The following is a 23,115-nucleotide window of genomic DNA, read 5'->3' as shown; positions in this document are numbered from 1 at the left end:
TGGCCCAGGGTACGATCCTGGAGTCCTGGGATCGAGTCCCACGTTGGGCTCCTGGCGTGGAGCCTGCTTCTCCCTCCTCCTGTGTCTCTGTCTGCCTCTCTCTCTATGTCTATCATAAATAAATAAATAAATAAATAAATAAATAAATAAATAAATAAATAAATAAATAAATCTATCTTAAAAAAAATAGAAAGCAAGCTGATGATGATAATTCAGTTGCCAGTAAGATGGTGTCAGTCTTCACCTGCGGACTGCTTATGTGGCTCTCCACGTGGCCACACGATGGTTCCAGCCAATATTTCTTTCAGTTTCTTTTGGGGGAAGGGGGGGATATAGAACAGGATCTTCTGTGAAGGTTGTACTAGTTCGAGCTAATTTATTTATTATACAAGAATACACATCCCGGATAAAGTCCTTGATAATCGTTCCCTGCATTTGTACCTCAATCATCCTACTATTCATACAAGTCACCCCTAAATCTGGCTTCCCTGCATCTCGCCATGCCCATTCTATATCTGGAGGCTCAGGGTGGACGCTTAGCTTGTCCCGGATCCCTTGAGAGGGGGAGGCAGATCCGGAACTCACAGCTGTTCTTCTGATCAGCATCTGATGCTGAAGGTGTGTCCTGGGAATATACTACTATTTCTGGTTCTGCAGGCTTCAAGCTTAATTTGTCCAACGGCGGCCTCCTTTGCTCTGCCAAGCCTCCAGGCAAGTCCCTTTGCTCACTTCGGCCCCACGGTCTGTTCTGTCCTCGGGCAGCAGCAGTGGCACCTGCCCTCTGGGGTGCTCAGCCTGAGGCCTGGGGGGGCAGCCAGCTCCAGCACTCTGTGTCCTGAGTCCTTGCAAACCACCTGGCCTCCAGTTCGATTCCGCATGCCTGAACATGGGAAGGAGAGTACTGGCCCACCCATCAGGTTGGGAAGACCTGCTTTGTGGTGTGAACTGATCGAGTGGCTCCCGCATCTCCCCCACCGTGATTGCCATCTACCTGCGGGGCGCTAGTCCGACCGGCAAGAGGGCTGTCATCTTCCTCCTTTTCTTTCTTTCTTTTTTTTTCAACCAGGATGTGGAAGGTATACCAATCAGATACACAATTACAAAATGCAGCAGAATCCAAATTAAAAGGCCCAATTTAGGGCCACTGGAGCTAGTCTGGCTCAGGCAAGAGAGTTTTTTCACACACACACCTTGACGTGGGATCTCTAAAGTCTCAGGACCTGTCAGGTCAATGGTTTCCAAGGTTCTTTTTACCTTTCAAAATTAGTTAGTAGTTAGGAATTAATTGTATCAACAATTTTAATTTATATCGATATTTATTAACAGAAGGATTGATTCTATTAAAATGATGATACATGAAGAAATAAAAAATTGGTGATAAATTAATGAATTATGAGTCATCTAGGAGGAACACTTCTGTGGTGACAAGGTCTTCAGGAAGGAGCAGGAAGGCAAGTGGATGGCCCCAAACGTCCACCTCATCAAGTGGAAAGCACAAACAGGTGTCCTTCGCTGTTCCAAACTTTGCGTTATGTCCCTTCGCTTTTGGGAAAAACCCAACATTAGTACCGATTTTCACTTCTATGAAAAATGGTGAAAAGCAAAAAAGTAGCGGTCAGCGTTGGTTTTGCAGTGAGAGGAGCCTTGAGGAGGCAGCGCGCACCTGGCCGAGGACTGGCGCCCCCCGCACCCCCCGGGAAGTACCCTCAGCATCTCCGCCCCGGCCAGCTGAGCTGTGTGTGAGCATCCCGGCTTCACCTCCCCGTGCCGTGTGCATGTCAGCAAGGTGTGTCCTAAGTAGCAGAAAAGCACCTAAGGGAGGTTTTATTTGGGGGTCTGGGAATGCTAAAAAAAAAAAAAGAAAAAAATTTCGGAGAGATTAGTGGTAACTTTCTTTGCTTTTGGCCATTTTAGCTCAGGAAAAGTTCCACAGCCACGCTGTACTTCCAGATCTCGGGGAAAGCTGTATATTGTTGATGCTGTTTCCTCTTCCTCTCCTGAGATTTTCTGTGTCCTGCAGCCCTTGCAATCCTGGCTTACAGTAAACCTATGAAAAGAACTTCCCTTCTCAGTTTCTGTTTCCTAGTGGCTGCTAACTCCTGATATTAGACAGGATTGTGATAGCCAGGGGTAAATCAGAAAACAGGATTCTCACAGAAACCTGGGGCTTAATGCAAGAATAGAAAAAAAAAAAAAAATAGGGCAGCCCTGGTGGCTTAGCGGTTTAGCGCCGCCTTCAGCCCAGGGCGTGATCCTGGAGACCCGGGACCGAGTCCCATGTCCGGCTCCCTACATGGAGCCTGCTTCTCCCTCTGCCTCTCTCTGTCTCAAATAAATAAAATCTTTTAAAAAATAGTGATTTTGGTATTAAAGAATGTGAAGTTTATACTTATCTCCATGGAAGAGACGAATGAATCCAAACAAGAACATTGGATGATGATATCAAATACTCTTGGATATTTTTCAAGGATGCCACAACTGGATTCCTGTTTGGCTTTCTGAAAGCCTCCTCCCCAGCTTCAAGAGAACACCTACTCCAGGAAGCCTGCCTCTATTTCCCTCCTGAGATTTTCCTCCTAGGACACAGGTCACAGTTCATTGTATATTATTCCATTTGATGATGGTAACTTGGTGTCCCACACAACTACTATATGTTAGTTTTGGCAAACTTCCTTCTACATCTACAATAATGTTACTGCATTTACTGTGGGCCAAACCGACTTTGGCTTTACCTGGAGTATCTCACATAATTCCTACACGACCCTGAGACATGTACCATTACCCCCATCTTACAGCCGTGGAAGTTGATGCATACTGTTGTAGACACGAACGGTCCCCACATGCAGACCATTCGTTTTTGTTTGCGTTAACTCAGCTTGGGATGGGTTCTGCTGTGCTAACAACGAAACCTCAGTGGATGGATGGAATTAAGGTTTACTTGTTCACACCACCCTCTGCAGGTTTGCTGGCCCTCCTCCATCTATGGCCAAGCCTTTCTGGAATATGTGATCTCTGACATCAGGGGTGGAAGCAGAGATGGATACACCCAGCCTTTAACAACCCCTGCCTGGAAGTACGCTCCATTCTCCTTTAGAGTCACAGGGTGCAGCATGAAGGTCTCCCTCCTATAGTAGGGATCTTGGGGGCAAGTTATGCTTTAGAAAGAGCCTCTAGTGAGGAGTGGAGTTGAGGGAGGGGACACCTGGCTGGCTGGTGGGTGTCCTCCTGGCCCCCAGCTTCACTGGTCTTCTCAATCTGAAAGTGTTGGTTTCAAAGATCCTCACCTGTGATGTTTTTCCATAACTGTGGTGACTTTATATGCATTATTTTATGACTTATTTTTCCATCACAGATTTTGAAAACTTCCCATGTATGGATAAACTTCCATTTGAAAAATTCCATGTACTCAAGGGAAATTATGCTGAACATCAAAACACATACAGCCTTTGGCCTCGCATGTGTAGAAAGTGTGCCATTTGCCATGTTTTAAAAATCTGTTTACCAAGAGTTTTTTCTTCTGCCTCAATACACTTTTAAAAATTAGTCAAGGGGGATCCCTGGGTGACTCAGTGGTTTAGCGACTGCCTTTGGCCCAGGGTATGATCCTGGGGTTCTGGGATTGAGTCCCACATCAGGCTCCCTGCATGGGGCCTGCTTCTCCCTCTGCTTCTCTCATGAATAAAATCTTAAAAAAAAAAAAAAAAAAAGTTAAATGCATCAATCTTTTATCCCTTATAGTTTTTGTCATCCTTACACTCATGTCTGAAGTGACACAAAGTCCCTGAACTTTTCTCCTAGTATTATTTAAACTCCATTGTTTAAAATTTAAAACTTGGATCTACTTTTAATTTAGTCTGGTGTGAGGACAAGTAAGCAATCTTTTTTCAGATTGGTACGTAACTGAATCTTCACTGTTCAGCAAGTAATTTGCCATTTTCCCATTGATGTGAAATGAAAAGCCGTTTGTCCCCAAATCCAAATGCACAGGCATGAAGTACACTTCTGGACTCGTCTGTGGCAGCTCCAGCTCCAGATGTTAGACTAACAATCCTCATTTCCTTTCTTAGGTCCATTTCATATATGAGTTGTAGAATAGTATGATGAAACCAGGAGGGGAAACGTTTTTTATTGGAACTGCAAATTTAGACATCTTTACAATGTTATCTTTCTAGCCAAGATCATCTTTCATGATTAATATGAATGTTTGGGAATGGTTTTTCAATGCCTAAATGCATGTTATTCCTTACTTTTGAAGGCAGTACCAAAAAAGGCACAGCCTGCCCCAGAACGGAGTATCAGGTGGGATCTAGGTACATCTGGTACAATGTCTTCAGCTTACAAACAAGTTTAGGCCCAGAGAAGGGAGGTGAGGTGGCCTGGGTCACACAGCATTCTGGCAGTTGGGATGAGGATCCAGAAGTCACGGTCCCTTCCTGGGGGTTTCTCTCTCCTGACTCGGGTTCCTGAACCGTATGCCTCTGAGGCTGCAGGCCGGGGAGAAGCCACAGGGTCCGACACAGCTTTCCACGTCCCCTCCCCCGCAGGCCCCCCCGCCACACAAAGTCAGCGATCCACAGTGAAGAGAAAGACATTTAATCACTTCTTGGTCTTATCTCTTAAAGCGCTCAAAGTGTTTTCACAAGTGCAAAGGGAGCGATTGCTCTCAGCCAACATTTACCAGTAATTCCAACACACGCAAAAAAACTACAAATCACCGTGCTTTATACTTACTTTTAATTTCTGCACTGAAAAAAAAAAAAAAGGTGAAAACCATGACAGGTTAGTTTACAGTGACGTCACCTCTGCCTTTAAATTAACCTTTGCTCTTGGGGGCAGAAGGAGGAAAGAAAGACAGGAACACATCAGAGCAGGAGAGCAAAACGGTGGCCAAGACGCCCGGGTCTGGCTAACTCAGGCTCCGAAAACCCGGAGACAGTGGTGCCCTCGGTGCGCTAGCCTGTAAACACGGACAGGCGACAGTTAAGATACATTAAAAAAAAAAAAAAATCCCACAATTCCATTCTTAGAAATCAAGCACAAAAACTGACAGTGAATACAAGGTTCACGAGTGTGCCCCGCTGGCTGCAGAGGCCGCCACATGGTGTGGCACACGCGCCCCGGCCCCGAGCGGCACCTGCTCTACACAGAACCCCAGGCTTTGCTGAGCTGCCACGGGCGCCCCCTCGTCTCGCCAGCACAGGACGTTCTGCAGGTCGGGGGCGGCCTGCCACTGTGGCCTCCCCGGACAGACAGCAAGAGCCGCGGGGGCAGGTCTGTGTGCTTTCAAGGCTCTGCCTCTGGAATGTTCTGCACCGGGGCTGGGCTGGGTGGGGGGTTTTAGTTACGCTCCACAAGTTGTTTTAAGTGCTTGTTTTATTTTTCATGTGCAAACTGTCACTGTCTAAAGCTTTCAGAAGGACGTGTACAGATAGGAACACCCTGCAGAGAGACGAGGGCACTCGAGTGAAGGCCCTCCCTCCTGAGCGGGTGGGGGGCATGGGGGCGCATTACAGAAATATTTAGAGAAATGACGTGTTCTGCTGCGGTTAAGCTCTAGTCCCTGATTCGGTCTGTCCAAAGGAGGGGGCTCCTCAGTAGCTGATTGTCCATTCTTTGACGGAGGCATCATGGGAGGTCGTGACCAGCGTGTGCTCATCCAGCCAGGCCAGGCTGCTGACGTGGTGGAGACGGTGCGCATCTAGGGAGAAAGCAGGCACTTAAGGGAAGCCCAGCATCTCTGCTCCCCCAATGCCCCACACTAGGGGCACAGGATAAGCTGTGCCAACACCAACAACTGGCCCTCAGAGCTGACTGTGGGCTGCTGTTCATCAGACCCCTGGCCCTCTTCACAGAAGGGTGAGCATCTGGAAGATGGAAGGTGGGTGCAGGTCTTCTCAGCCCAGCATCCCTGCTTTCCCTCCCAGACACAGTACCATCCCGACAATCAGAAACGTCCCTTGGGAGATAAACTGCTCCTCCCACAAAGGGGTGAAAAGTCTTTCTTTTGATGCATAAAGCAACAATGCACAGAAAATACACAGCTTCCTCGTCCATCTGCTGTAATAAGATGGAGAGACAATGAATAAAGACTGAGAAACCTCTATAAGAAGTGGACCAGTGACCAGAATACCCTGAGAAATACCCCTCTGTAAGAGGTGCACCAGAGATTACCAGATTCCCCCTCAGGTTTCCGCCTCTACCCACGGACTCCAGCTGCATCGTGACCTTGCTGGGTCTTACTAGAAGCCTCACACACCAGCAGGCCCCAGATAATGTGTCCTGTACCGCCTCCAGCCTGGCCCTCCCATCTGGCTGGGGCTGCAGCCTGCCCGTGCCCTCCCTCCACAGCAGGTGCCAGGGGCCTTAGAGGTGGACTCAGATGGATTTTTAAATAGAAATCATCCCATTGGTTTTAATGCCAAAGGCTGCCCACTTGGTAGATAAGGACGATGGGGAGTGGACAGCACATGAAGGCCAGGGAGGAGTGGTTCAGGAGAGAAGTGCGGTCACAGGTGGCACTGGGACAGGAAGATTTCTGATCCACCCTGGACAGGTGCAGTCCCTCTTGGGGCCATGAGCCACATGTGACTAGAGCCCTTGAAGTGAGTTATTGTAGAAAAATGTAGAAGAAATGTAGAAGAAATGTTACATGTAGAAAATGTATGTTGGGCTAAATAAAACTTACTATCAAAACAAAACAAAACAAAACAACAACAACAACAAAAAACAGATGCCTGGGTGGCTCAGCAGTTGAGCATGTGCCTTCAGCTCGGGGTGTGATCCTGGGGTCCTGAGATGGAGGCCCATATCGGGCTCCCTATGAGGAGCCTGCTTCTCCCTCTGCCTATGTCTCTGCCTCTGTGTCTCTCATGAATAAATAAATAAAATCTTAAAATAAAGTAAAAATAATAAAAATAATTTTAAAAAAACCAACAAACAAACAGGTGAGACTATTCTTAAATGGGGCTGCTAAAAAAATGTGAAGTGCACATGAGGCTCTGTTACACTCCGACTGGGCACTGCCGGTTGTGGAGAGAACCTGGTCAGCAAGTTAATTCAGGGGTGGGGCGGGGGAGAGGAGTGCTGGGGTCTGAATGTCTGTGTCTGCCCCTCAAAATTGTATGCCGAGAAAGAGCTGAGGGCACGAAGGGGATCAGTGCCTCATTATGCGCCCTGTGGAGCACCGCCCTTCCTTGTGTGGGAGGCCCCATGAGAAGTCTGGGACTGCCCACCCCCTATCTGGGCCCTCAGCCTCCAGAACCATGAGCAATAATTCTGTGGTCTATAAGCTGCCCAGGCTGTGGTACTTTGTTATGGACTAAGAAACAGACATCAAGAGGGACCCCCCCCTCCATGTGCTAAGGCATGTGCCTGGGGTACAGAGACCACCTGCCCACACGCTAGGAACATGCACGTCCTCCATCCCTCTGAGGGTCTAGTAGGGGCCCACAGAACAAGAGCCCAGAAGCACAGATGGGACCCTCGGGCCCCGGGGACAGCCACTCTAAGGAGCCAAGGCAGAAGCGAGAGTCACCTTGGATCTTGACCCTGGTCTCGGGGTCACTCAGGGTCCAGACGTACACCATCATGTCCATGCCACCGGAAGCAAAGTGCTCGTTGTCTGGTGACCAGGCCAGGCAGACGATCTTCGCGTGGTGTCCATAAAAAACGTTGTTCTCCTAGTGGCGGGTTGAGAACAGAGATGTAGCAGGTCAGGGTCTGGGCCGGAGTGGCGCAGGTCATCTCCCCCGGCCTGCAGTGACCACCACCAGGGCCGATGTATATGCAGTGCTTTCTCTGCCAGGCACCTGGCACGCCTCACGGAGGCCTCATGAGGACCTGAGGTGCCCGCTGCTCCGTGATGAGGCGCCCGAGGGCGCGGTCCAGCATCAGGCAGCAGCCACTGCGGCCCCGGGAGCCCAGGGCCTCCATCACAGCACGCAGCTTGTGGTGCCAGGTGTGCCCACTCTCCTTCACTGAGCTCGGCCCAGCCAGCAGACAGAGCAGTGCAGACATGAGGGCTCAAGCACCCGCCTAGGGTGGGTGGCACTCAGTGAGTGTCTGGGGCAGCAGAGGGAGGCCGGCCTCCCCACCCGACACCCACCCACCACTCTGCAGCCCAGAGCGAGGACTCTGCAAGCTGGGCAAGGACGCTTTAGGAATGCTTTCTCTTCAGGGCATTCCATTTTCTTAATCCCTAGAAAGGGTCGACTTGATGATTTTCTTTCTCCAGTTTGCCTGTTTCGTGCTGTGTTTGTTGATCCCACTCTGTAGACTGCTGACTTGGCATGCCCTCAACAAGACTTCAGTTGTATATGAAGGAAATTACTTAAAATGAGTTAAACACAAAATCTGAGAAATGCAGTTAAGGGACAGAAGGAAATCTCCTGGGAGGCGGGGCATTAGGCCGATGGAGGTCTCGGCTACAGGTTTATGTCCTACATTCACTTGTTCCTTCTGTCAGAATTAACATTATAGTATCAGATAGGTTAAAAACAAAAAAACCCCCCAAAACCCTCAACTCTTGTTAATAACATATAAGCACAAGAATTTATGGGGAAGTGTATGGATGCTTATAATTTACTTTAAGTACACCCAGAATCGAGATTATCGGATGGGTAACCTAACACAGGGAGATGTTAATGGCAAGATCTGGGTGGTGAATTCTTTTGCCTCTGCTGCATTCCAAAACCATCCAAGTGCTGGGGGACTGATGGGGTGCAGGTCCCAGGGACCGGAGACCCTCCATCCTGCAACCCCCCACTCTGGCCAACAAGTGACTGAACCCCTAACAAAGCTCAGTCTGTGAACCGGGGTGCAGCTCCCACTGCCAAGTCTGTTCCATGATGAAATGGAAGGCTTTCGCCCCTCGGCTGCCCTCCGACGCCCAGGTGTCTCTGCACCCTGGTCTGCCCTCACCAGTCCACTGCCCAGTGCCCCCACACGAGGCTGTGCCGGATGATCCGAGTTCATCTTCACAAGACTTTAAATGGCTATGAGACTTGAGAAGAAAACCAGGTCCCCAAAGCCAGGAAGTCACTTAGCCAGACAGCCCAGGTGGACCAACCAGCCTGTCTTCACAGCAGGCCTCGCTGCCACCCAGGGCCCTAACTTCCTGGCGGCTGTTCTACACCACTAACAAAACCACCAGGTCCTAGACGACAGGGTACGCCGCCTCGTCCCACAGCATTCAGCTCCAAGAGCAAGGAAGCCACAAGTTCTTCTGCAAATGCTGATGACAGCAGGGAGAAGCCATGCTCTCCGCAGCCCATCCACTCACCGAGTAGCCGTCGGCAACACTGAACACCGTGACCACCTTGCTGGCATCACACACGGCGAGGAAGGCGCCATCGTGGGAATACGCCACGTCGGTCACGGGGCCCTTGGCCTCCAGGACCCGGCCTTCGTCCTTCAGCGTGGTGCCCAGGATGGAGTACAAGCGGACATTCCCGTCCTGCAGGACAGAGGGGCGGTGAGTCACTTCCCGATGTGCTCACTGGGGCAGCACACACAGGAATGTACACCATGTGCGCGCGCTCCAGACGCCCCCCTAAGACCTCTCAGCAGCTCCCACGGTGTACTCAGCAGTGCATGAAAAAATTACTCCAGAAGGTCACTACAATGCTGAATGCTAGGCGCCCCAATTCTGATTCTGCATGTTTGGGTGTTCAAGACTGCCCTTTTTCATAAACACTCCAATAAGTTCTAATCCAGGTATCCAGAGGCCAAACGTGGAGAACCACCTATACATGTGTAAGCGCTCCAGTGAGGGCCCCTGGTCTGGCTCTGTCCCCTCCGGCCACACGGCCCTTCTCAGCACCCAGCAAGTTCCTTTGGGCACAGATTCATTCTCTGACCAAGACCCCTCTGTCCAGCCTGCTGTCTCCCATCCTTGTCGTGACCCAGGCACTTCTTCACAGGGAAGGCACACCTGCTCTTTTAGAGGGCCTGTGCCACTCAGCCCATGGGCTGTCCCCTGGAGCCCGGGATGCCCATCAGTCTCTACCTAGCTCTCCTCGGCCAGAGCCTCTGAAGGGGTGTCTGACAGCTCTGCTGGCAGTTCCGCCTGTGCTGGGAGCCTAGCCAGGCTGACACCCCTTGGGCACCTCTCCTCCAGGCCAGGGAACACCCAACTTCATGCCTCCAGAGCCTCGTCCAGGTTCTGGGATTGAAAAATGATGGGCAGACAGAAGGAAGAGGGACAGGTGGTGTCCTTGTGAGTGCCCAAGGCTGCCCTGGGAGGCCGATCGAGGACCAGCCTGCCCTCTTGGGGTCGCTGAGCTGTCAGAGAGGCAAAGTTAATCCAAGGTCTCCCAGCTGTGTCCACGAAACAGCCCTGGCTCTGCCTCTAACACAAGAGGAATAGCTCAGTCGGCCCTGCAGGGTTTCTGAGCACAGATGCCCTGGAAGTGACAAGCCCACCTGATGCCTACCCACAGCAGGAGTCTGGGCTCCAGGTCTTGCGAGTAAACTGCCCACAAGGAAACCATTCCAAGGAAGGAAATGGCTATGTTCACAGACTACACAGAGGTCATCACGGAAGGCACAAGCCACCAATGTCCACCACCAGGCTAAGCGATGGGACACCCACTTGCTGAAATGCCATGAAAATCAATGGAGACCACTAGTGTGTGTGGGACAAAGGGGAAACTTGGTACAAGCACAGATGTGTCTTGTGTGATCACGGAGATTCACAGGCCCATGGTTCGCAGAGCACCAGGAAGATGAGAGCTGCCAAGACCTTGAGGTGGTAGCTGAAGGGACAAGATAGTCATCTCTTTTCAAGTGAAAAAAAGTAACAGGTCAAAGAAAGAAGCAGAGCACGGTGCTATGGCCCTGCAAGGGGGAACACCAGGTTCAAACCCCACGTCTCACTGTGACCTCCTGCCCCAGGACCACAGCTATGAACAACTCCCTGAAAAAGGGAAGGCATTTTGTTTCTCAAGACATGCCAGAGGGCAGGTATTCGGGCAAGAAAGGGTGACGGGCCCCGAAGGGACCAGCAGCACTACTGGGGTGCAGGCCTATAGGGACAGCGTCCGGGCAGAGCACATGCAGGAGAGCAGCGCCAAGGAACCATGGGAACCAGTGGGGCTGCTGCCCAGTCCAGGGGTAGGGCTGCGTGATAGGGAGATGCAGCACTCCATGGAGGGGCAGCCACAGACAGGACACATCTGACCCTGGAAACAGCTTACATGGGTGCAAAACGGTAAAGCCCACATGTCTTACTGCCACCAAGGATGACAGCAGATGAGAAGCTACGATGTAAAGACGATGAGCCCTGCCCTCTGTGTCTGGGCAGTGGTGGCTGACTTGGCGTCCATGGCCTCCCTCACCCACTTGAGCAGGCACTCTGACCTGCAGTCAGAACACCCAGTGGCCTGTCTGGCTGGTCCTTCTACAGGCTGGGTGCAGGGTATCAAGGATGATTTGAGGCTGGAGGCGGGACTGCCTGGTGAGCAACTGGAGTGGCCAGCGAGCGCAGAGCTGACGCATCCCGCAGGCCAGGTACTGGGCAAAGCGCTGCCCACGTACCAGCCTTTCATCAGCCTTCATGTGGCTCTGTGAGAACAGCCATGGGCCTCTTGGTGGGCAGCTGGCCCCAGGGGTCTTTGAGTGGCTGGGGAGCAGGTGGTTTCATAGGAAGCACCTGCAGGTGACCCCTAGGCTGGCCTCTGGCACGGCAGGTGCTGCTCAATGCTGGCTTCCTTCCTGGGGGCGCGAAGGTCGGTCATCTCGGCTGCAGAATCCCCTCTATCAGGGCACCTGAGCCCCCTGGGGCCGGATGGAACAAAGGGAGCTGGTCTGTAAAGCACTAAGGACTCGGCCTGGTAGGCAGGGACCACTGGGTCCCTGCGGCTCTCAGTTGAGGGCAGCAGGAGTCCACACTGTGCAGGACAGATGTCAGCAGTGAAGGAAAGCCGTGAACCACTGGGTTAGTGCTGCTTCGCCAGTGCTAGGAACCTTCTAGCCAGAGTCCTACCTGCAACCAGCCAGCCCAGCTCACCCATGCAGGTCTTCGCTCAGTGAGAGAGGTCACGCATGCCCCAAGCACTCATGCGGCTGACGGCCAAGCAGCACCGTCCCAGGCCAGCCCCTGCTCAGGGCTGGACCCTTGCTCTCCCACCACTTCCCTCCTGTTCTACCTCGGGACAGCTTGACACTCACACAGCGCATGTCACCCCCAAACCTCCTGACAGCCAGGGGCAGAGAATGTGAGGGACAGGGACTCACCGTGCCCCCGACAGCCACCATGTCACCGCTGGGGTGCACTGCCACAACTTCGGGCTCGTAGCCTGGGTTGTCGATGCTGAAGCACTTCTTCTGATCCTTGAGCAGGACGATCTGAAAATCACAGACGGCGGTCAGGGTGCCAAGGCCCGGGACAGGGTGCTGAGGCTGGGGACAGACCGCTCGGCCCAGCTACGGGCTCTGACCCGGAGCCTGCTGGAGGTGGGGGCCCTGTGACCCTGCATGGTACTTCCTCCCTCATCAGCCATCAGGGACAGTGACTGTGCCTAGTCACAGAATCATAGTAAGGATGGGCTGCTGTCATCACCAGGAGCACTGACTTCTCAGGAAGCCACTGGACACCTGAACTTCCCTTCCTCTCATTACCCAGTAAACAAGCTTTGTGGGACGGCGCCCTCATGAGGTTCTAGAGAACATAAGCGTTTCGTTTCTTCACACAAGCGAAGAACAAGGCTGTAAAGCAACACAGGGAATGAACAGTGCAGGATTCTAACTTCTGGCTTTCCAGGTCTAAAGAAACCCCCTTTGCAGCTTTGCCCTGTAGCATCCTGTGTGCGCCCCTGTGAGCGTCTCCCACAGCTGGGGAGACGCTGTTGGTACCCGTCTTCCAGACAGAAAACAGGGTCCCAGGTGTGGGTGCCGAGAACGGACAGCAGAGCTGGGCCCCAGGTCCACAGAAGCTCCTTGCTCCCAACCAGCCTCCCACGAGAGCTCGCCTCGTCCCTGGAAGCAGGGTGGGAGGAGATGGTGATAGCAAGACGGCTGGAGGCACCCAGCCCACCACGCCTATGCGGGCTTTCCCCAGCCAGCACCTCCTTGCTTCCCCGACTCCAGCTGGCGCAGGACAGGGTCCCCATGCAGGGTTGAGGTGTGCCGGTGTCCAGACCCTATGAGGACCTGCACACAGACAAACTAGGGCATGATCCTCCCACAGCCGCATACTGCTTGTGGGGACAGCTTTGTCTTAAGCCTCAGCTTCCCTGGATAAAAAAAGTCCTTAATAAAAGCAAACAAAAATAGCAGCTAAATTCCACTTAGCGTGTGCCACATGCTAATAGTACTACACACACTCCGCCCCTGGAGATGACAGGATCACCGCCTCCCCCACCCCTGTAATGGAAGAGAAAACAAGGTACAGAGAGAATCATAGGCCCAAAACCTTTCAACTCTCAAAACCAAGCTGGGACTCAGAATCCCTGGCTACCACCCGGTACCTTCTGCCCTCTGGTGCCCACAGAAGAGGCCCTCTGTGCCCTCCCCCCACGTGCCTCTCCCCCTCCTGCTCCTAGCTCACTGGACTACTCCCAGACAGCATGGCCTAGATTTGTGACAGCTCTGGCTTCATCCCATTGTACCCCTGCCCAAGCTACCAGCTGCCCCACAAAAGGCAGGCAGGCCCCCACCCCCACCCCCAGGCAGACAGGTGGCAGCACCCTTGATAAGATCTACTATTGAAAATGCAGGCTGAGAAACATTCGCCAGCCCCTTGGATGACTCAGGAAGTGGATTTACCCATTCGACAGCTAAGCACCAGGGGTACAAGCATTTGCTGCCACTCGCCTAAGAGGTGAGACATGAACCTAGCTATTTCCTGAGCTAAAATCACGGGCCCCTCCCAGCACATTCTGCTGATCCTCGGACCTGCAAGGAGGGGTTCTACAGAAGCCTCCTACCCAGGGCGGGCAGAGAGCCAGGGTAGCAGTGGCACATCACAGAACAATCGTGCACTCCTGCGCCGTGAGCCTTGGAGGGCCTTTCAGGACAGGAAACTGGGGCCCGAGACACGGAGCCTACCCCATGGAGAGGCAGCCCAGCCCCCGTGCTTCTAGAAGGCTGCCTTTCAGAGCTCCCCCAGCCCCCATGCTGCTATGGCTCTCCGCACACTCATTCCAACCGTTCCCCCACTGACCCATCCAGGCTGCTGGCAGTAATTGCTTGGCAGAAGTTCCTGCTATCTAGGACACACACAAAACCAGCCTCCCCGGAGCAATTAAGTGCACAGAATGGAGGAGGGGTGGCGGACCCTGCATGGCAGCTTTCTTCAGCAGGGTTGTCTCTCCTCCCATCAGAGGCTCGATCACACCTGCCCTCCTTGATCTATACCCTGAGATGCCCGGGTCTACTGACAGATGCCACCTCCTTTGGAACAGTATGCTTATGCAGTCAGTGGTCATGCCAGGGTCTCAGCCAAGGGCACTTTGTTCCAGAAATTCCAAAGGAAAGGTGTAGGGATGTGCCTTGAATGAGAACCCAGGCTGCAGAGCTGGGATTCCAAATCCCATTCTGGCCTCGGGTGCGCCAGATCACTGTCCGCCTCAGCCTCGTTTACAAAAGGAACTTGCAAGGCTCCAAGGAGCCTCGCGTGTACTTCCTCGTAAGCCTCCCTGTGAGCTGTCAGGGAGCGGAAAACCAGAGCTCAGAGAAGGTGAGGAACACACATGGAGTCACACAGCTCCGAGGCTCAGGGCTGGAAAGACAGCATTGCTCCTGCTGGGCCCCCAGCAGGCCCCAAGGGCTGACAGACACACAAGGAGGCTGATACCTGACGGCTGCCTGGGTTCAAATACCAGCTGTGCCCTCTGTCAGCTGCAGACCCCAGGCAAGAACTTACCCTCCCGGTGCCTGTTTCCTTATGTGTATAATGGGGAGGACCCCGTGCCTCCCAGACTGAGTGAACACACATGCAAGGGGTGCTCGGACACACACGCATCAGAGCTCCCACCGAACAGGACGCCGGAGGAGGACACACGTCAGATGCGGCCGCCCACCAGCAACGCCCAGCTGCCCTGCCACTCCTTCCAGCCAAGCTGAAGTGGACCGTACCTGCCCGATGCACACGACTACAGCATAGCCTCCAGGGCCGACAGCCACGCACTTTGGTTGCACGTCCATCTTCACAACTCCCTGACCACTGGTGGAGACAAGGGAAAAGGCGTTACGTCCAGCTCACGGGGGCTCGGCGCTGCACACCCACAGCAACTCAGGGTTTGGCGAGTGGAGATTCTGCTCCATCCACACCGAGGGAGCCAGGTGCTAAAACCTGGGACCCAGGAGAAAGAGCTCCCAGCTCCAGGGAGAGGAGAAATCCTGCAGGGGCTGGGGGTGGAGCGAAGAGGGGGTAGAGAAAGCGATGAAGTGGGGAAGGGGGGGCTCCTCTGCTGCTGTGGTGTGAGGGCTGTCCACCACCCCCTGGGAAAGCCCTTCCCGATCTCGTCCTGTGTCCATTGGCCACACCCTGGCAATCCCTATGTGGAGAAGGAACTGAGCCCACCTCCTACTCCCATGGTCACAGCCACTCAGCTCAGTAGGGTGATACTTTGGAAGAATCAATGGTTTCACAGATGAAAATCGTGTCTTCGTTTTTGGCTAATACCATGAAAACACGTTCTTGGAAAAATCTTACCCACACACATGCGCGTGCGCACACACGTGCAAACTTCTTGAAAATAGTAAACTAAGGAAAATCCCATGTGACTGGGCCAAGTGGGGGGGGTCCCCATGGCTCAGCCTCAGGGTCCCTGTCCTGTGAGGCAGTATGAGCAGTGGGAAGGCTTTCATGGGGGCTGTGCTAATGCAGGGTCACCAGAGGGCAGCATGAAGAGGAAGGCCAGGGCCTGGTTACCAGGTTCTGGGACACTTTCTGCACTTTTCATGAAGCTCGACCAACTCATAATTAACGCCCAGTCTGGCCAGGCAAGTGAGGCCCATGCAGCACCTTAGTGAGGGCCGCCAACACGTCCTCCCCCATGCAGAGCTTTCTCTGCCCCTCTTGCCTCAAGCGAGGCAAGCCCAGGACAGGGGTCTGTGTACTGAGGACAGCAAGGGCGTGGGGGCTACAAGTGCCAGTCCATACTTCCACGAGTCAGACCCTGCTCTCCGTCCTCCTCACTGTGCACAGGAAACTATAGATTATTTGCTAACAGCTACTACCCCAGCTCCAAAGATGGCCAATCCAAGGCACCGGAGCCAAGCTAAACCACATTGCCACTTCCACGGATTGCCTGGGTGCCTATCTGTCCTTTAGAGCACCTGCCATGTGTCAGGAGCCTTTGAGGGCCGCGCCGGGCCTTCTCGTCCATCTCCTGTTACCTTCCTTTGCTGATGAGGAACAGAACAGGGAGGGCATGTGGGCTGAGATGCTCCGCCTGGCTTCCCAGGCAGAGGCTAGACTGAGCACCATCCCCACGGGTCACCCGGACTCTAACCTGGCCCCTGGCCCAGGGCCTGGCCACAGGAGTAGTATTCGGAGGGGAGCAGTGAGAGGAGCAAAGTGCCCTCGAGAGCGGCACACAGTGCAGGCAAAAGGCTCCTCTTCCAGGGTATGCTCCGGCCCCCGGCCACCCTCACCTGTAGTCCCTCAGCATGAGGTTGGTGTACCGCACTGTGTCATCCATGCTGCAGCTCACCAGCTGCCCAGATTCGTCCACCGTCATCCTGGACACCTGGTTCGTGTGGCCCTTCCCAGCAAAGGAGTCATTCTCCCCTGTCTCTGAATCCCAGTAATGTGGGGCAGGGGTTAAGGAAGAGCAGTCTCCTGGACTCAGGGTAGGCCCCACCGGGAAGGCCTGGCTGTCCCGCATTCAGGGCAGCCTATTTGGGACAGGACTGTGAGCACAGGGCCCGAGGGGAAGTCTACATGGCAAGTCTAGGTCTGAGTTCCAGAACAGATGTTCCAGTGAAGCTGCGAGACAGCCAGTCCATCAGTAGGCCGGAACTGGACCTCCTGCAGCAGTGCTGCACAAGACCAAGGGAGCCAAGGAAGGAGTCGTGCAGATCCCTACCAGCTAGGGGTACCCACAGATCACAAGGTGCCCATGATGGGCTCCCATAGTGAGGGAACAGCTGCTCACTGGGCGCTGCACAGCTGAGCCCATGTTTACTCTGCTTTCTGTGGCGTGCTGTCAAGCTCACGACCGTCTGCAGGAGGCTGGCTGTACCCCCCTGCTCAGTGGGTGCCAGCCAGGTGCCGCCAGGTAGCATCCTGGAGCTGACACACCCAGGCAGGGCTCGTTTACAGACGGAGTCGGAGGTGCTCAGGTAAGAGGGGTGTTTTAAGTGATGAGATTTTTCTTCCACAGAAACAACTGGAAATCTCATTTCAAATGAAGATTCTTGTCGCCTTTCGAGAGCCACGGGCATGCTCCACTGCGGACATGTTCTTGTGAGAGAGACCCCAGCACTTGATACCCAAGGACACATAAATGTCTGAGAGCATCAGAGGTCATGCCAGGGTGCACTGGTGCTGGAGTTGGGGAAGATCTGGAAGGGGAGGCGTAGCGCCAGGAGGGGAGCCAAGGCAGGGCAGCTGAGACGGCATGACTGCAGACTGGCACGCCGCACCAGGAGGGGCAGATTGCAGAGCCTTCTTTGCCCCTCATGTTAATGCACCCCCCTATCCCCCAACACTCCCCTCCTTACATTTTATGGGTTAGAGGGTGACTTATCTGCCCTCCTACCCCAGGACTGCAGGGAGACCTCCCTAGCCTGGAGCTCTCTTGCGGAAACTGTGAAGCCCCACAGGGAAAATTCAGCTCTGCAGAGGTGAGAAACATGGGGTTCCTGGACAACCCCTGCCAGGAGGTAAGAAGCATGTGGACTAGGACACGGTCCATACAGGTGCAGGCCTTTCACGCAGTTCCAGGGCCCCACTGTGGGCAGCAGAAGAGAACTGCTTGATGATGCGCCTTTGGTGACTACCTGCACCCCACTCTACAGACAGCAGTCCTGGGAGGAGGGGGATACCAGCCCCAGGGGCGTAAACACACAGTGGGGGCTTAGGGGCAGTTTCACATGCCTCTAGGGAAAATTCTCTTGGGACCACAAATACCCCACCAGGAGAAGGGAGATGCAGGTCCCAGTCCCAGCTGCTGCCGACAAGCGGTGTGACTCTGGGGAAGGCACCTGAACATGCTGAGCTTCTGTTCTCCATTTCTAAAATGGGGACAGTGCTGACAGGTTGTAGGTCCTACTGAATCCAGACTCCTGGCTCATGGCTTGTGAGAGGGACCGGGCAGTACTAGGGGCTCGGGTGGGAGCAGCAGCTCCCTTCAGAGTTGAACAGCCACCTACTGCTGCACAGGGAGAAGTGACCCAGCAGGTGGAGGCTGCAGCCTGGATCCAGGGGCCCCCAACATGGACACAGCGTGCCTGAGCAGCCGCGGCTGGTTGGAGCCCTGCTGCCGCCACCTGGCTGGCTGGGGCCCCAGCTCCATGGGGACAGAAAAGTCCCCTCTCTCCTGCCAGTGGCCCTGGAGCCAGCTCTGTGAGTCAAAGGATATTAATGTGTCCATCGTGGCTCCCGGAGTAGATATAGGACTTGCCGCCGTTTTTATGCACCGTCAGACACTGGATGGATTTGCTGTGACCCTGTGGAGACAGACAGATGGGGTGGCATGGGCTGAGAACATGCCATTCTGCCTCTGCGACCTGCTGACCGCCCTACATGGACTGTGCCCTTGGGGGGGGAGGGGGAGACGAGGCAGAAGACCCTCGACACCGCGCCTGAAGTCAGTCCCAATACTGTGCCGCCCGCAGTGTGCCCGCAAACACCTTCCAGGAGCCACGGCCAGCTTTTCCCTAGCTGACCAGCCATCTGACCGAACCTCAGCATGCAGCCCTTCCCTCCTGGCTAGCTCTTCTCCTCAGGACACAGGGACTCCTGATAGCAGGGTGAAGGCCACTGTCCCAATCCCCATGGCCCAAGGGCCTGAGCCCCTAGCCTCTTTCTGCTAAACTCACACATTCCAAAGCAACTGGCATCCTGCCCGTGACCAGACCCCCAGGGCCACTGGTGCCCCACTCAGCCTCACGCAGGTTCTCCCCTTCCCTCGCTGGGTGTGCACCTCTTTCTGCCAGCCCCTCCAGGCAGAGCCCCTGCCTGGCGCAGCCTTACCTTAATGACCCGCAGGGGCTTGCTGGGATTGTTCTTGTCCAGGTAATTGATGTACCCAGACAGAGAGATGCTGAGGAGGTGGTCCTTCTGCCACAAGCAGCCCAGCTGCTGGTCCAGAACGGTGGAGCCCATTGTAAACGTATTGACGACAGAGTTCACATTGACATCCCAGATCTTAGAGGTTTTGTCTCCGGAAGCAGAGAGCAAATGGGTGCTATCAGGGCTCCAACTGATCTACTCAAATGAAACCATGGGCTACATGTCAGCAAGCACAGAGGGGGAAGGGGCTTCTGAAAGCAACCCACCCACCACCTCCATTTCTGAGCAGGGAGAAGCCAAGCCCAGGAGGGACCCGGAGGGACCGGTGTCCAGGTGCCGGCTCCTAGAGCTGGTTTCTCGAGGCCACGACACCCTTTCTGTGTGCCCCTGAAGCACTCTCCCACCGCCCCTACCTCAATGCCCCTCACACTTCACGCTTTTAATCTCCCAAGTTGTGAGCCAACAATTGCAAACGTGGCCTGGGCCCCGCCAGAGTCACAGACAGTCCCACAACACAGATCCGTACTCACAGCGTAAATGCCTCCGTCATGAGCCTTGTCTCCTCCCAGGGCACACACTTTCTCTCCTGTCTTTCCGTCGTAGATGTAGATCTTTCAAGGAATAACACACATGTGGGTCACAGGTGGGAGGATGCTCTCACCAGCTGGCACTCGAAATGAGTTCTTCCTTGTTCCTGGCTCTACCGTCAAGAATTTGCTACCGTGACTCTTAAAAAAGGAATCTGAAATACGTGCTAACAGGCGGAGTTTCCAGCTCCATTTAAAAGGAGAGAAATGGAAAGGGGTCCCCCACACTGTGATGACACAGCCCAGGAACCGAGCGCTTCCAGGAGGGGGATGAGGGGAGAGTCCTAGTCCCTCCTGGGAGGTCTGTCTGCCTGGAACAGCTGGGAGGCGGACAGATGAGCCCCCACTGCACCGGGCCCCGGGCCTCACCTGGCCATCTGCACTGGCCGTGGCAAATCTGTTCCCATCAGGAGAGAATCGCACACAGTTGACAAAGCGGTTGTGGTCCTGCGAGAAAGCATATGCATACGGTTATTCACCTGATGACAGGAGGTTCTAGGAGTTTCCTTATGAAATATGCAGTCTGCTTCAAACATCTGCTCCGGCTGCCAATGTGAAGTGTGAGTCCATGGGAAGACCTCCGAGTTTCACTACACAAGCCCGAGGCGGCTCCTGACTCACTGGGAGGTCTGTTTCAGCCTGCCTGCCTTGGCCCAGGCCCATCTGTGCCAGGAGGCTGTCCCCCCGCTAGGCCTCCCCTCCCCACGCTTGGTCGCTATGCTGGGTTCCCCTCATCCTCATCCCCAGCCCAGAACCCTAGGTCTCTTCCCTGAGTCTCCAAGCCAACACACAGTAGGTGCCCAGTGGGATCAGGGATCAGGATGGAGCAGACCTAGGGAGGTTCCGAAGAAATTAAACAATGGTCTTGCATTTTCAGGGAGTAAGACTCCAAACGATCTCTAGGAATGATTCCCTTTCCCAAATAAGTAAATTCACTTTCCTCTATCAAGGGTTTGCCTAAGAGAATATCCTCCAAACACTCCCCCGCCCCCTCCCCACCTGCAAGCCCCCTTTAGCAAACTACTGACTCTCCTCAAGGTAGGAAGGGCCAAGGGCTTCGGCAGGTATCAACACCTAACCTCAGGAAGACCACCGCCGCCCATCCCCTGCCCACACCTCGCCCTCCAAGCCCAAGCACTGAAGGAAAATCAGAAGCTGCTATCAGAAAGGCTTACACCTGTCTGGGTCATGTTCGAGGAGGAATCATGAATTGGTGCTAACCTGTGCACAGAAACCTCCTTAGGAAACAGGGTCTGTGCAGATGCAATCGAGTTACAGTGAGGTCTGTAGGGCGGCCCTGATGCAATGACGTGTGGGACACAATGCAACTGTGTCCCAATTGAGGGGGATCGGAACAGACACAGGCAGGGGGTGGGGAGGGAAGAGCATGTAAAGATGGAGGAGAAGAGGGAAAAGAATCTAGAAGGAGTCAGGGGGAACACAAGCCTGCTAACACCTGATCTCAGGCTCTGGCTTCCAGAATTGGGAATAATTTCCCAATGAAGCCCCTGGTCTGTAGTACTCTGTTATGGCGGCCCCAGGACACTATCAGGTAAACACATCATCTGTAGCGCTCCTGTAATAACAACCCTCCAAGGACACTATGCTCGCTGCACTGGTGAAGACACCCAGGCCAGGAATAAGAAATGGGGGCCAGGACCCTAAGGAGGTGAGCCACAGAGGCAGGATCAGAGGAATCCATGTGTCTGCAGAGGCCCACTGGGAGGGGGAGCAGAACAGTCATCCCTAAGTTGGAGTTTCCCTGGTGTAGGTAGCTCTGGTCCCGTGGAACCACGAGACTGCCATCTCTACCCGCTGACACTTCTAGGCCAGGCACCTTGGGCCCCACGGCAATTGGTCCAGAGCTGGTGCACAAAGCCAGCCCCGCAACCTGCTCTTCAGCAATCCCATCACTTCCCTCAGCTGACAAGGCCAGAAGCAGCTAACGCTTCATGTCATTCAGAGGGATCCCCTGCAGGGGCAGACACAGAAAAGCCTGAGCACTCTGAGCCCCGTGACACTGGTGATCCACACAAGCTGGCTTTCTGTCCTGCCTCCTCTAAGCGAGCACTGTTGTGGGGCTGAACCGTGCTCTGACTGAAGAGCCTATCCTCTGGGGCATTGTCATCAGTGCCTGTGATAGAGATGCGGGGGGGTAGGGGGGGTGGCTAGTGGCTTCAGCCTGAATGTGGCCCTGGTTTTGTGACCACTGGGAGCAGTCCTGTTACTAACATGCCACCCACCTGCCTCCTAGGGCCCAGCCTCAACCAGGCCAGGTCTGTAGGGTGACAGCAAGGCCACGGACCTGAGCTTCTGGTTGTGCTCACCTGTGTCAAGGCTGACCTTCCCTGCCCTGAGGTGTTGTGCTCCATGTTTCACAGCAGGTGCAATCCACCAATCCAAACCACAGTGGAACGGATCTGCTTTCAAAACCAGGATCTCTCAAGCCCTCCTGACTGTCTGCTTCCACCACTGCCCCAGTCACCCATCACCTTACTGCTGCACAGGCCTTGGGGAGCCTCCAGGCTCCTCCTAGGAGACAACCAGGGTCAGAGAGAACCGGAGTCTCTTGTTTCTCTTCCAGAACTCTCGACTCGACTGCACTGCCTCTGGGGCCTGGGCAGGCCGGGCGCCTTGTGGCAAAGCCACCCAGGTCCAATCCTTACTGGTCAAATGCCAAATACCACCGTGGTACCATCCACCCAAGGCTACAAGGGAGCTGGCCACAGCTGACCCAGGGAAGTAGGGATCCTATCCCCAAAAACTGGGATGCCCAAAGAATACACAACAGATGGAGCAGATCACCTCACTCCAGTTTTGCTGCTTCCCTGGCTTCAGGAATGTTCCTATACCCCAAGCCCAGCTCACAAGTTAGGATGCCCTCCTGAAGAGACCCAAGCCCGGCACCTACCCACAACCACCCAGTGGCCAGAGTAATCCCATTATGATGCTGCTGTCTCTCCTCAGAAAGGCCTTCTCCCCTGATCATCTGCCTCCATCTCTCTGGATCTGGTTCCTCACAGTACTCAGCATCCCGGATGTTTAGGGAGCATTGCGTATGATGGGTTTGTGGCCATCCTCTGCTGAGACATGGCATGGCCCTCCTCAGGCCCCGGAACAAGGCAGCCTTTTGGGCAAGCCTGGGTTTGGTGAGGGCCAGAAACAGCAGATGCACCCCTCCTCCCCCCTCCCCGGGACTAGGTGCTATGTGAACCCAAGGTCTCTAGCTTTAGAAACTCCTCTCCGTCAGCTTTTCCCGCAGCTTGAGCCAAGAGTCCAAATGAGCAGGAAACTACTGTCTGCTCCTGAAATAGCCCACTTAAAGGGAAACAGCCGGGAACAGCC

At 54.1% G+C, this 23,115-nt stretch overlaps 1 protein-coding gene across 1 annotated transcript in view; it reads right to left on the bottom strand.

The window, feature by feature from the left end:
* Positions 1-4,577: 4,577 nt before the first annotated feature.
* Positions 4,578-23,115, bottom strand: part of WDR1 (WD repeat domain 1) — a 42,771-nt gene continuing 24,233 nt past the window's right edge. The window contains exons 6-15 of the mRNA XM_072737780.1: positions 20,140-20,217; positions 19,714-19,794; positions 19,145-19,378; positions 18,531-18,618; positions 16,600-16,756; positions 15,076-15,163; positions 12,235-12,345; positions 9,281-9,454; positions 7,535-7,679; positions 4,578-5,698 (exon numbers count right to left, since the gene is read on the bottom strand). Coding sequence (XP_072593881.1) covers positions 5,592-5,698; positions 7,535-7,679; positions 9,281-9,454; positions 12,235-12,345; positions 15,076-15,163; positions 16,600-16,756; positions 18,531-18,618; positions 19,145-19,378; positions 19,714-19,794; positions 20,140-20,217 — 1,263 coding nt within the window. The 3' untranslated portion in view covers positions 4,578-5,591. The remainder of the gene's footprint in view (positions 5,699-7,534; positions 7,680-9,280; positions 9,455-12,234; positions 12,346-15,075; positions 15,164-16,599; positions 16,757-18,530; positions 18,619-19,144; positions 19,379-19,713; positions 19,795-20,139; positions 20,218-23,115) is intronic.

Source organism: Vulpes vulpes, chromosome 14 (genome assembly GCF_048418805.1).
Source record: "Vulpes vulpes isolate BD-2025 chromosome 14, VulVul3, whole genome shotgun sequence".
Classification (NCBI taxonomy): domain Eukaryota; kingdom Metazoa; phylum Chordata; class Mammalia; order Carnivora; family Canidae; genus Vulpes; species Vulpes vulpes.
The sequence above is the reverse complement of the archived record's forward strand: the minus strand, read 5'-3'. Positions and strand labels throughout refer to the sequence as shown.